This window comes from Eucalyptus grandis, chromosome 3, assembly GCF_016545825.1.
Source record: "Eucalyptus grandis isolate ANBG69807.140 chromosome 3, ASM1654582v1, whole genome shotgun sequence".
NCBI lineage: Eukaryota > Viridiplantae > Streptophyta > Magnoliopsida > Myrtales > Myrtaceae > Eucalyptus > Eucalyptus grandis.
Window position 1 is genome coordinate 38,875,951 of NC_052614.1, and position 14,720 is coordinate 38,890,670.

The window sequence follows — 14,720 nt, forward strand, 5'->3', positions numbered from 1 at the left end:
ATAAAGCATTCTCTAGTGGCACAAGTTTTTGTGACACCTAAGGTAAGAGAATGGTGACTAACAAATGAGATCTCTCTATGAGAGATGTTATTCATTTGACACACTACCATATTAAATCCATATCAATAAAGTTGAGAGCACTTGTGTCCATGGAAGGCTCTGTGTGTATACATGCAGTTACCGCCATGATTCGGTGTTTAAGACTTTATGGGATAGGATTGACTATTAAGAATTATTTCTAGACCAAATGTGCGCACATACAGTATGATTTCAATTAATATAGTCCAAGTGGGAGAATGTAAGAGTTTTCCTAATGTTGACTAAATTAATTGATATTGTAATTTACTGTTTTTACGGTTACCGTAAAACAGGATTAGTCTAAGGTGAGATAGAAGGTTTCTTAATTAGTCTAATATGGGCTGGCTAGTGTGGGCCGAGTTGAGCCTGGCCCGTAATGAGAGGGACTGGCTGGAAACTCTATAAATAGTGCTCAAATCTCTCCTCTAACCTGAATTTTCACATGTATCCTCACCTAAGGGGCGTTTACCTAACGCTGAACGTGAGGGGGGGCCGCCTCATTGAGCCAGTGATACAGAGGGCAATAGAGGAGAAGGACTTGATGCGTGGATCCCCTTGATATATGTGAGTAATCACTTTTCTGCTTTCGCTTTATGTTCGATGGATCCCAAAACAGGTGCGTTAATCTTTCTACTTAATTAGGCATGTTCTTGTTCTGGTTATTGAGATCTTGGGGTTGCGCAATTTGCGTCCAACAAAGGGGACTTGTAGAAATTATGTGGGCTTTTTCTACATCAAATTTGGATACCAATTGGAGAAAATTTCAAAGAAATTGAAGACAAAAAATGAAAATTCGGAGTTTTGCGAGGGGAAGAAATTTTTGGCTTCAAAGTTTGTTAATTCATGGAAATTAGATTGCTAGAAAGTAATTAGGGGACTATAGGATAAACATGAAGACTTTAAAGGCTAAGTTATGATGATTTTAGACATTTCTTGTGGACTTTTCTTCCTTTGCTCCTGCCGATCGTCCCATTCTGCCCATCTTCTTCCGCACGCTCGAACACTTCTGCTTTTCTTCATTCTAACCGTCGAAGCTCAGCCCTCTCTTCCATTTTGTTCCAAGCTTCAGCCCACCGAATCCATCTCTCTTACTGCTGCCACTTGCCAATTTCCCAGCCTCCACCAGTCAACAAATTAGTCCCAAGCTCACTGAAGTTGACCGCCCACTACCGCCTGCTCTCTCTCCTTCGAGTCTTCAATTTGGCCGCACAAAAAGAATCGAGCAAGCCCACTCACGAGCACCCTCCAGCAAACTTTGTCTCCCTTCGGTCAACAGCATCGTCCACCGAAGCTCCACGCGGCCTTCTGCAAGAAAAGTCCGCACGTTCCTAGCAGCTCTGTGTCCCGCGTCCCCTTCGTCTGCATGGTCGTCTTCAACTCCGTGGCTCGCGTCTCCATCTTCAGCTGCCAGCGAATCCACCCGCCCTTGGTCAACCAACCGTCTTCGCTCGTGGATCAGCCAAGCCGTGGAGTCCAGCATCTTCGGCCCATTCAAGCTGCAGCTCCACGTGTCTTCACGGCCCATCCCCCAACGTCTTCAGCCACGATCAGCAACCTGCAGCAGTCCACGGATCCAGCGAAGGTTCACGGCCCAACAGTTGGGCCCATCCACGAGCCCAAGCAAATTTCGCTCAGCCTAGCGAAACCTTCAAACCCAGATCAGCCCATTTGAGGCCCACGAAGCAGCCCAAGCCCGAAGCCAAGCCCAACATTTTGCTGTGGGCTTGCAAGGCCTTTTAGGCCTAGTCCATGTGTCCGTCAACATTGCCGAAAATTCGGATTTCAGCTGCCGTTGCGTCGTCATCGCGGTGAACCAATTTCCGCAATAAACTAGTGAGTTTATGCACTAAACTCTTCTTAGTAGGCTAATGACGTCTAAGGGGTGTTTAGTTTAATTTAATTAGGAATTATGTGGTTAGTTAGATTAAATTAGTGATTTAATTAGTTAATTGTGCATGTTAGGTGGTTAGATTAAATTAATCAAGGCCTAGATAGGATGTGCTATTTATCTAGAAGGGTTCGAGAATTTTCTGGGTCCATATCGATTTTTTAATTTAGTGATTCTAGCCTAGGTTAGTATTTTTAGAATTTAAATTGATTTATTTAATTAATTTCAGTACTATTTAATTATTAAATATTTTCTGGAAATTAAAGCGGGATAACCGATGACCAGAATTTCGTGCTAATTGCAATGGTGTGGTTACTTTTTGCAATTGAGTGTTCATTTCTACAAATTTGTGAATTTCCAATATTTATTCAGAAAATTCCCAGTGTCGAGTTTAGACACCGAAAATAGTTTTTAGTATTATATAAAATAGTGGGATTTTAAAAAGGAAGAATGTCAATTTTTCTAGATCAAGTTGACCATGTACTCACACACAACTAGTTTACAATTTATTTCTAATATAAAGAAAAATGCTAGGTTCACCATTTTAATTGAAGTATTTGAGTGCAATGCACGGTGCCCTGAGCCATATTTGAGTAATTGTGTGATGGTTAAGAGAAATCGTCCCAGGCTGTTAAGCTGGACGTTATCCCTATTTGGGATACCCCTAGACAACGTAAAGCCGGTTGCAATAGATTCTGAACCCTATGCTCCTTCAGGAAAGCCGTCTGAAAGAGACGTGCCATGCTCAATGGATGAGACGAAGCCTAGCAATGCCAGAAGACCACCGAACAGAGAGTAGGCCGTGCTATATGCCGAGATCAAAACTAGGAACGCATGTTTAATTGAGTTGAATGCGCCGGATTATGGGACAAAATTGTGTGGCATAGTATGGGACGTGTTGTGACACCCCGAACCACCTAGGGTCGCCACAGGCACTTGACGTTACACCTAATGGAACACTAGCTACATCTCTCAGAAGAAGCGTCGTAAATCATAGACATACATTTTTTTTTAAAAAGAAACGGTCCCAGCGCGACTCATTAGCGGAAGCAAAATATAATATCGCCATCTCTCCCTCCAACAACCATGATGCAATTGCACACCACTAAACATCATCAGAAAAGATAGAGCCCAGACACTTTTATTTACATATTTTCATGATGGATTTTTTTCTTGGGTCGATACAACAAAAGAAAGGCCAAGATTTTTAACTACACTCGGCCACAACCCCAAAAAGAAACACTCGACCCACTATGTCTATCGTGCAAGATCTCCCATCAGCTAGTGTCGGCTAACATCCCAAAAAGTTGCAGCTCCTACTCCTCACGCACGGGCCCTCACACCCATCCCGGTGCATCAGGCGATGGCGGCGGCAACATCCCACGCATCACTCCGTCTCGACGAACGTGGACGGATATAAACTCCTGAATGACAAGGCCCCCAGCCAGGCCCACGTCGTACATCACGAAGGCGCGCACTCGAATAAAAGTCAGTCCAGGAATGGTGGGACAGTCGATCTCCACACACTCGACCTCTACATCTGAAGGAATGCCGTAAAATACGCCCCGCGTGACAGCAGGGAGCGGCATCCTACTAATCTGAAATGTTGGTCCCCGAATGGGTGAATACAACCACTCAGCAGGTAAAGGAATCCAATAACCACTCAATGCATCATACAATACAATCATAACATCATACATGTCACTCATGCATCCAAGCATACTTACCTTGAAGCCATACATGTACCATCATACATCTTAATCACAATCATATCATATATGCATATCATCATGCCATAGGTGATCATCATCATATCATGTCATATATGCATATCATCATGCCATAGGTGATCATCATCATATCATGTCATATATGCATGATTCAATTTCCACTTTTAATTTTCAATTCGATCACCACATCACTCTTTCTCAAGATCATCAATTTCATCCCATACTTTACACTCGCACCCCATCCTGGCATCGCGAGAAAACCTCCGGCATCCAGCCATTTAAGGCCACCGGGCATCCGACACCCCCACACTCAGGGCATCTCACATCCCAACTAGCATCACAAGGCATCCCCTCGGGCAAAGACCTCCGAGGCTTCCGGCACCCAACCATTCCGGGCATCTCGAAACTCCCGAGGCCATCCAGCCATGTATCTCTATACATTCCAGACATCCGGCACCCCCCATCCCGGGCATCCTAATACTCCCATGGCATTACCATCCGCCACAAATAGTTTCCTCATTTATCATTGATCATATTTACCAATTTAGGTCTCAACTCAGCATGGCACATGATGTAATGGCAAACAAAATCACTTTCATCCTTTGATCTATACATGCATCATCAGTCATCATCATACATGCAGCAAGACGCAATCATTCATAAAAATAAAGTTTATGGAATTCGTACAATTTAAAATAGTTCATTTATCATGCCTTTTTGAAATTTATTTAAATTCCAGCTTGTACCATTTTTGAAAATATTTAAATTAAATATCCATATGATTCCCAAAAATCATGAAATTAAGGCATGTGATAAACAAGACAATACGATAATTATTTCATGCAAAACACATGGCCAATAAAGTTCCACACAAAAGATATAATTTACACAAATACAGCATGCAATTTCGGATAAAAACAGAATGTGCAGTTTTTGAAATAATTCGATTAAAATACCTGAATGACCTCCGAAAATTATGAAATTTTACCAGGTTATATTTAAGACGCTAAAGTAGATTTTTCATGAATACTTCTAGGCCAGATTCGTTTTATAAAATGTCCTATAGTCGTCCGAAGCTTCTGGTTCTCATACCGAAACATCCAGTGTAGTCATCTCCGAAATACCGAGTTTTTACCCCCTTATTCTTCTTCTTTTCCTCTGAAATTTGGATATGTTTTACTTAAAGTGGTCCTCTACAACTTTCATTAAGGGATATAAGTCCAATTTTTAAAGAAAAGTCACCACATACGTCCATGAAGTCTCGGGTGTCCAGTACCGCGTCTCCAGATTTACCGTCTTCAAGAGTAAGTCGATTCACTAGGATATACTTGTTCATTTTACTTCAAATTTGAGTATGTTATTCTTTAAGATGTTCTCTATAAGTTTCATGAATAATTCGAAGAGAGATTCTTGATAAAAATCAACATGCAACCACAAATCTACCACAAGGTCAGCAAAACAGTTCCAGATCTAGTGTCTCTGTAGGATGAGAGTTTGACCCCTTAAATCTCCACAATTTTGCACCAACGTTTAGTATGTTGTAGTTTAAGATGTTGGCTACAACTTTCATGAAGGAATAAAAGTCAAAATCGAACTCAAAACATGCATGCAAGCTCTCACGAGATTCTGGCTCAGGCGGTTCATGCGAAAACAGCAACATCACACAAGAACAAGTCATTCTAGCTTCGGTTTCTCCCTCCTAATCGCCCAAAATTCGACACTACTCCAAACATACATGCAACACACATATGCAATAGTAGTAAGAGGATCCTAACTTGCCTCTAAACCGAGCTAGCGACGAGCACACGGCGGCAAACGGGCGGCAAACGGGCGGCGACGGCTGCAAACGGGCGGCGACGGCTCCTCCTCCTCCTCAGTTCCTCTCCTCTCGGCACCCTTCTCTCTCTCGCAACCCTCTCTCTCTCTCTCTCTCTTTCTCACTTGGCCGAATACCACCAACCGGCCACTCTCTCTCCTCCTCTTCCTTTTATTCCCCAAAATCTCCATCATTGGTAATGATTACTTGCCACTCCAATGGCCAATGCATGCAAGCTCTTCTTGCCACTTGGCAAGACCCATGCAATGGGCCGGCCACTCCTCTTCTTGGGCCTCACTTGGGCCGGCAACAGCCCCTCTGTGGGCTTCTATTGGGCCGGCCAGCTTGGCCCATCTTAGGCCCATCCATCTTGGGCCTAAGACCCAAGCTTAATTAGCCTAAGATCAACCCTTTTAAAATTACTTAAATCCCTATTAAATTGAAGTACTAAATTACAAATTAAGATGACTATACACTTGAAATTATAATTTCATAAGTTCCAATTTATCACATACACATGGCCAAAGATAAAACTCCCTTTCCCAAAATTCATCCATTAGAGACTTGGCCTTACATCCCATTGCAACTCATGGACTAGGAGGCTACAAAATACAATAGAGGTACTTCTATCGCCTATCCATAGCTCATGGCATATTTAGGGACTTTTTATGAAATTCCAGGATGCCACATGTGTCATAACGATTTGGCCCTATAATCAATACTCATGTGCTTATTTGAGAATTTTTGTATGGCGTTCTAGTTAATTGAGCTTAGTTGTTGCTCATGCTTTCAAGTTGTTTGAGATATAAAATGTACTAACTTGCATGGTGGATCTGAGATGAGGTAAGTCTCATTGATTGTGTGATTGTGTGATTAGAACACTTCTAGGCGTATTTCCCTCCTAATTGGGGTTTAGATCTTGGACTTGTTGAGACATTGTCTCACTGGTTATTGTATAACCATTTTCAGGGTCGTCGAGTGGAGGAGCTGGAGTCGAGAAGAGGTGATCGAAAGTGTAGGTCAGTTAGGACCACTTCTATTTGGAGGACTAGTCTTTTGTAGTCTTTTGGCTACAGACTTTGTACATGACTCGGTATGTTTATAAAGGCATGTTTGTTTGTGAATTTGTTGTCCTGCTTTTCTATCCCGAGATGGTTACTGTCAAGGGATTTATTATTCACCTTCGCATGTGCAATAAAATGAAAGGGTCGGCGACTCGTCTTGATAAGTCGCAAAATATTATCGACCAGAGAGCGATGGGCATGTACTCAAGGATCGGGGCGTGACAACCCTCTTGGCTTGGGCCAGACAAATCAAAGAATGATCCATACGAAAAGTTCCCTGCAGAAAGTAGCCACTGTTGTGCTTCAACTTTGGTAGATTCAACTCTCTGTCTTTCCCCCTTTATCTGCTAGTTAGACACCAAAAGAATGATCCGTAAGAATGACTTGTTATTAAGTGGATACTTATGGGGTAAAGTGTGCACATGAAATGTTTAGAACTTGGGCATAGTTGGGTTTGAAGGACTGATGGACCGTAGCCTGGTGAGACACCTTGTGTCATTGTTGTATCGTTTCCATACATTCTTATTTCGTAATTTTGCTACACTTTCTGGAAATTCTCTGAGATTTTACCATGGGTAACTTGGAATCCTTTTTGGTTTCTTTTCTGTAGTTTTTTTATTCTATATTTGTTTTTCATGCAGTGGTTATGCAACGCAAATAGGTGCTCTCACGAGCCACGCTTAAGATTTAAGCGTCTTCCTTACCATTGAATGATAACTAGATGATTGTCTGACAGATCAAAAATTTCTTCTTTTCTGCCTTTCTATCTTGCAGAACTTCTAGTCCCTATTTGGCTGGCTTATAATCGACATTTGTCTCGAGTGTTTTTAGGGCATCTTTTGGCTCGTCATATAGATGCTTGGCAAGGGATGAAACGAGCAGTTTTTCAAGTTTATCAAGAAAGCATAGCCCAGCAGAGTTGATTTTAAGTTCTGCCATGCGTGCTGGATTCACTGGCGGTGTGGTGGTCGACTACCCGCACGGGTACTTGTATTATTACCAGAACTTATGTAAGTGTTCAACATTAATGGAACAACATATGTTGTGCATGTCTTTGTATATATTCTGTTGGTTGGAAGTCATTTGTTTAAGTTAAGTTTCCGAGAGCCGAATATGAGAGCTTTCATTGGAGAGGAAACGCCCTTTTCTGTAATTATTGAAAGTTGGTTAAAAATATTATGCTTTTGGTGTCCTAGAAAGTCGTGCGGATGGAAATGCTTTAACACTGTACATAATTTGTCGAGTAACCGAGCTCTTTTTGCATATGGGTTTCCACTCCCTTGGTGCGCTTCAGTAATATTCTCTTTCTACTATAAAAAAATAAATAAATTTCTAAGAAATATCTGCAACAATCTTATTAATTTATTTCAAATGTGCGCATAATACATTGTTGGCCGTCTTTCCCCATTTTCTCACGAATGGGTCATTGTTGCCTAGGATAAATGGCAGAACCAAGCTAATAAAGTTGCACATATTCCGTCACACCCCGAACATTGGGCACACACATATCCCTCGACGATCGACTAAATTGCGACGTTCCCAGGACGCGTTGTCAACCCAAACGATTTATGCATATGCGGAAGCGAGTTAAACAATCTCTAGACAACAACAAACACAAGGGATAGAAAAGCAGGACAGTCAGATAACACAAAAAATATTTTATAAACAAACTAAGTCAGCCCTATAGAGTCATGTACAAGAAGGCCTGGACTCAAAAAGAGCTACTAAACTAACCCTGCCCCAGACCCAATCTAGTTGGGATCTAGGTCTACCACGACACCGTCAAGGATGTCGATGTCTAATGGGTCAGCTATCTTTGCTACGGGCTCCTCACCCTCAGGCAATTGGTTCGCCTCGATATCAGCTATAATATCAGCGTTGAACACGAGGTCGAGTATCTTCTCCAACTCGACACCTTCGACATGTCCGTCAAAATCGTCCAAGGGGCTCTCCCAAACCCCGTTAGGCTCGTGGCGAAACCACACCTTGAAGCGATGAGATACCAATTGAGGTAGGCTCTCATCAACCCAGATAGTGGTCACTACGAGTTCATGGGTCCGGGTAGTCCCTAGGAGGGGGAAGACAGTATGCTTGGTCTCGACCTCTCGCGACCACCCAAAACGGACGAGGCGCACCTCCATCTAAGGACCTGTAAATATTAAACCACGACGGGGTGAAATAATGTCTCAGCGAGTCTACACCCTAAACCTAGATTAGGAAGATAATTCACTTAGAGGCAGCCTAAACACCTATCAAATAAGACTTACCTCGCCTCAGCACCTCCTTGCACGTTAACACATCTCATATACATATGCATATAGCAAACATATTTAACAACTGGGACATTGCACATCAATCATCAAATATTCACAGGGGTCCCAATTATAAGGCCAAATTGTTATGACACGTCCCATTTCATGCCACACAATTTTGTTCCATAATCAGGCACGGTTATCTCAATCATTCACATGTGTCCATGTTCTTATGACCTGGGTCATTTCCAACTCAATAGTCGGTAGTCCTCCGGCATAATCGGGCGTCGTCTCACCCCGTCGAGCACGGCAACGTCTACCTCTAGACGGCATTCCCGAAGGAGCATCGGTTCGGCCTCTACCACGATCCGACATCTGTTGATGTGGGGTATTCCATATAGAAGCATCGCCCACCCGACTTTCATTGGGTGACGGGTTCTCATAGCGATCACACACACATCCAATCTCAACCAAGGATATCGTGCTTTGCACTCAAATGCCTCAATTTCAAATAATGTATTTGGCCTATTTTCTTCATATTAAAAATACCTGGTAAAATAATTGTGCGTGGACACACTGTCAAATTGATCCACAAAGCGTGATACTCTCCCATTTAAAAAAATTCCACAATTTGATATAGCACTTAAAATATTTTTTGCATCAAAAACTGATACCTGGTATTTTTCTAATTAAATACCAAAATTTCCTATTTTTGAAACAATAATTCAAAAATCATCAATCAGCATCCAATTGCATAAATTAGCAATCAATTGCACAAATCAACTCGCACCACGATGATCAACACAAAAATCGACAACCGGCTATCCCAAAGTATAATTTCCGCTAATTAATACAAAATTAAATAAATTACAAAATAATTAAATAAATTGCAAAATAATTAAATTAAACCACTAATTAATCTACCTAAGCTAATCTAACCACCTAATTGGACTAATTAACTAACCTAGCTTTGGATAAATACATTACACTAATTAGACTAATCATCTAAGCTATCTAACCACCTAATTAATTTAACTAATTAACTAAATAACTAATTAAACTAACTAAATTAATCATCAATCCTATATAGGCCTAAACTAATCCATTAATTAGACACTAATCCACTTTTAAGTGTAATTAGCATCCTAATTAGATATTATGAGGTAAATTCACCAGTTTAGCGCAAAAATCAGTTCACAACGACGGCGACCACAACTCGGGTCTACAGCGACACTAAGGAAGGCCCGGATATGGCTGAAAACAGCCAACAAGCTCTCAGCTAAAGAGAGAAAACCGGTTCGGGAGGGGGCTGAACCGAGGGACTATAAGTGGTCGCACGGCTTGGCTGAAGGCTGGAGGTAGTGTCGGACGGCTGGAGCTAGACACAGCGGACACGGGGATTAGTGACAACGAGCTGGAGAGCTGTGGACGGCAGCTCAAGCAAGGATGGCACGAGGCAAACGGAGTTGGGCTCGTGGGGGGACCGCAAGGGCGCGAGCAGCTCGGACGGCGCAAGGGCAAGCTGGCGGAAGCTTGCGATTTCGGTGCAAGGGCTAGTGTTAGTCCTTTATTTTTGCTTCAACAATGGAGGAGGAGAAAGGATGAAGAATAAGGAAAAGGCAGCACAAGGGGGCTTCTACTGGGGGTGGTCGAGAATGAGGGAGAATGAGGGGGAACCAAGAGGGAGAGAGGGGGAACAAGGAGGGAACAAGGAGGGGACAAGAAGCAAGCAAGTCAACCACAAATATCTATGGCACTTGAGTGTTTTTCACTCTTATCTTCAGCCCATCTTGTCAACTTGATCAATTGGTCACATAAGGCCAATTTCCTCACACAACCTCACCAACTAGAGCCAAATTGAAGACCAATTTGCAGCATCCCCACAAGCCTACGAATTTGCACCCATTGCACTTCAATTTCTTCACAATTCTCTCCAATTTGATGGCTAAATTTGTTGAGGAGGAAGCCCTAACCAAATTCCACAATTTCTTCCGCAATTCAATCCATTTTGAAGGCCAAAATTTCACTTGAAAATGCCCCTCCGAATTTCCACACTTTAAATTGTCCAATTTTGAATTCCCGCCAAAATTTCGAGCTCGGCGAAAATTCTTCAAAGGATGAGTTGACGTTCTAAAAATAAATCGCGACATGCTAGAACTTTCGATTCCTGAAACCGGGTTCAATTTCGTGGTTAATTTCAACCGAACGCGATTTTAGTGTGACCTAACCTATTAGGTAGCTTTTAGGAATTTTTAATACGTTTAACCCATGGTCGATTATTTTCGATCCACATAGTGCATCTCCAACTCATAGGCGACTCTTGATTGTCATGAAAATCTCAAGGTTTCAATTATGAATATCGGGTACATAATCGACAGAAAAATTGGTTTAGTGACGTTCGACGAAAATTTTGCAATCAAATGGAATCACCAACAATTAATTACGTGCCTTTGTCGAATCAACCTATCTCCAATCCTTAATGGCTTCACCAGATAGATTAATTATCTCATGAGTGGCCAACTCAGAGAAAAAGGACCATAGGCGCGTCGATGAAAAGCCCATTCATAAAATTGGGACAAGATAGAAAATCAGGATGTCACATGTTATGTATGTTGGTTTGCGTAAGAATCTCTCTCTCTCTCTCTCTCTCTCTCTCTCCCCCCGCTCCCCGCTCCCTGCTCGTTTGGTACTCTTATGTGAACATTCTTTTGTGAGTGTTCTCATGTAAATATTGATGGGGACAATTATCTTTTCGTTTTGCTCTCTTTCCGAATGCAGGTTACTATCTTCGCCAGGTTCTAGCCATAGAAGAAACAGACACTATATATAGTCTCTACTGGGACATCACAGGTGACCTTGGTTCTTTAACAGGGGTGATTTTTGGAACTGTAGCAGCGGACGTTGCATTGAGTACCAAAGTCATTGCAGCAAATTAGTTAATCCATTGGGGAAAAAAAACAGAGAGAGAGAGAATTCATTTCTTATTAGAAAATCTTACAAACTAAAACTGACTACTCTGAATCTTGTACTTGTACTTTGCCACGACATAATGGACGCGAATTATTCCTCTCGAGCCACTTGACAATGCACCTATTGTGCAATAGGTGCGAACATGATATCTCCTTCACTCTATATTTCTCATCTAGTTCCTCTAAACAAATAGAACAGCATCCATCAGCTTCCCCAACAGAGTAGCTCTTCCGCTCGAGCTTTTCAATGGTGCCTCTAGAGACGCCCCGCGTGACTTGGTTGGGATTTGACTTGTATCCTCCAATTGAGGCTTCCTCAGTGTCTTCCATTTCAACTTCATCTCTGGTGGCTAATGCCAAATTTATGTTCATGTCAAACCCTCCATGGCCATTACCCAATGCCCGAAACATCGTATGCAAAATAACTCTTATAATGTTAGCCCAAAAACTGTGATGAACGCCCAAAGTATCAAGGATTCTCTCCGGGTGCATTTTGCATTCTGTATCGAATTCACGGGATGACTAGTATACCAAGTGAACGTCATCTTCAACAGGGATAAAGTAACTTATCATACGCAAAATATGTTTTGTCATCTTGCGAAATGCAAATTATAATTTCTATACAAGTAGCATATGTATCATGTCAACTTTGAACAATACATTCGAAGGTTCCTGTTCATCCTTTAATAACAATTAAAAGGTAGCCCACTTAACTCTATTTTCAACTAAGCGAAGCAAACCTATTGAAATATTCGTTGGTTGGCTCGTATCCGGGGTAGCGTGGATGAAATTTCATAATATCGATCCAAATAAATAAAAAAAAAACCCCAAATAGATAAATACTCCCAGCATTATTTGATGCTTTCCTACAGCTTTAAAAAAAAAAAAAATTTGATGATACCAAGGTTGGTAAAGACCGATATTTATTGGTGTATATGTCAAAACTATTATTGGATGCTTGAATGTACACGTCCTCCTTAATTTAGATACTCATTGGGATCTATTATTTCATCGTGTAAATCAATTTTTACTCATCCAAATTCATACTATATGATATTACATTTGTATGTATCAAGATGCAAGAAATTAACATCCTACCAAATCTCCTCGTCAGGGAAAAATATGATTTTCACTTTTATTCTCTACTCTAACTACTTATTCTGAGTTTTTCTCTTTATTGGTGAGAATTGGTATTACAAACCAGTTACATATTCTGTTGTTTCTTAACCTATGAACAATGAACATCATAGAAAATCTTTAGCTACCCTAGTTAGAGCATCCAATCATAGTTTGACATGGCACACATTTTATTTATAGTTAAATATGCAAGCGGGTTGTCTAATCCTCTACTTTGAGATTGGCTTTAGCAAGAATAGAGGAAAATATGTCTCTTTAGTTAGATATGCAATTTTGAGTTCATTTGGTGTACATCTAGTGTAAGTGAAGATATTTGCATTTTTTTAGTCATTTATAGCCATAGCGTAATGACGTTTGTATATGTAAGCATCATCAATTTTTTGGCTGTTCAAAAGTAAGTGGTACTTCACTCTGTCAGGATGAACCATTATCAATCAACAGAAAAAATTATGGATAATTATTTAAAAAGTCATAAACCTATTATACGGTGGTTAATTCAGTCCTAAACTTTTCAATTTAACCAATTTAATCTTAAATCTTTTAATGTTTTGTCAATATAGTCATTTATGTTGTAATTATGGTTATAATTATGGTTAATGGATCAACGAAAGCCAATAAATTAATATACGTCCTTTTTGTTCACGTATCTCTTTTGGATTCATGAAAATCCTATAGTTTTATGTTCACGTATCTATTGAATTCATGAATTTCCTAGATTCATGTATCTTTTAGTTCATGTATTTATTGAGTTCATGAATCTCTTGAATTCATGTATCCAAAGATACATGAATCTCTTGAATTCACATATCTCTTTATTCATGAATCTCATGGATACATGCGTTTATTTAATTCACGTATCTCTTTAGTACATGAACTAAAAATTCTCTATAAATAGATATGAGCATAGAGCTTCATAAAGGTTTTTGGTTTTTGGTTTTTCTAACTCGATTCCAAAAGAGCTTTGATATACGTTTCAACTTTTCTGTTTTTTCTAGGTGTGCTGGTTCAATTGAACGATTCGACTGAGTCTTGTTTGCATAGTGCTAATCCAAACAGGTTCGAGGTATTGTATCTTGAGAGGCATAGTTCGTGAATCTGCGGAGCGCCATTGGCAGGAACTAATCGCCTTAAGGAGATTCGGTTATCCGTACCTCACCTCCAATTTTATGTTATTTTTCCAGTAATATCTTATTGTATTCTTCTTCAAGTTTTGTAAGTTTACATAAAAAGAAGAATATTATATAATTGTTATCGTCTTCTTTACATTGATGTTCTAACTACAACAAACAGTGTGTATTCTTTGGATTAATTTCCAACAATCTTAAGGCGATTAGATCACTCACTATTTGTTGTTCTTGTCAGATTATTGAGATGGCTGAAAACAATCAAGTGCCATTCAATGTCCATAATGTTTCAGGAGACATTCCTATGGTTGATTCGACCATTACTATGGAAGATTTTAAGCCCTCAAGGTCTGAATTTGTAGTAGCCAATACTACGGGCCCTTGGGCTAACACCAATTTTGGTGGTGTGGGTACAAGTCATACGACTGGTATGTCCCGGACTGTTTTTCATAACAGTATAGGCTAAATGGCTTTTGGCTCTGGTTCTGGAGGGTAGTTCAACAAACCTTGCCTACTGTGATGGCAACACCTCCAGTTACAGCTAATGAGAAATCGGAGAAATTCACCGAGTGGGCTTTAAACAGTGGCAACAAAAGATGTTCTTCTATCTGACCATGCTCAATCTAACGAAATATTTATCGGACGTGTGCCCGATAATTAGT

General features: G+C 40.6%; 1 protein-coding gene across 1 annotated transcript; it reads right to left on the minus strand.

Moving 5' to 3' along the window:
• Positions 1-11,839: 11,839 nt before the first annotated feature.
• On the minus strand, positions 11,840-12,208 carry LOC104439621 (E3 ubiquitin-protein ligase RNF181). Its single transcript, XM_018870180.1, has one exon. The coding sequence runs from the start codon at positions 12,206-12,208 to the stop codon at positions 11,840-11,842; it is 369 nt and encodes a 122-aa protein (XP_018725725.1).
• Positions 12,209-14,720: the final 2,512 nt, after the last annotated feature.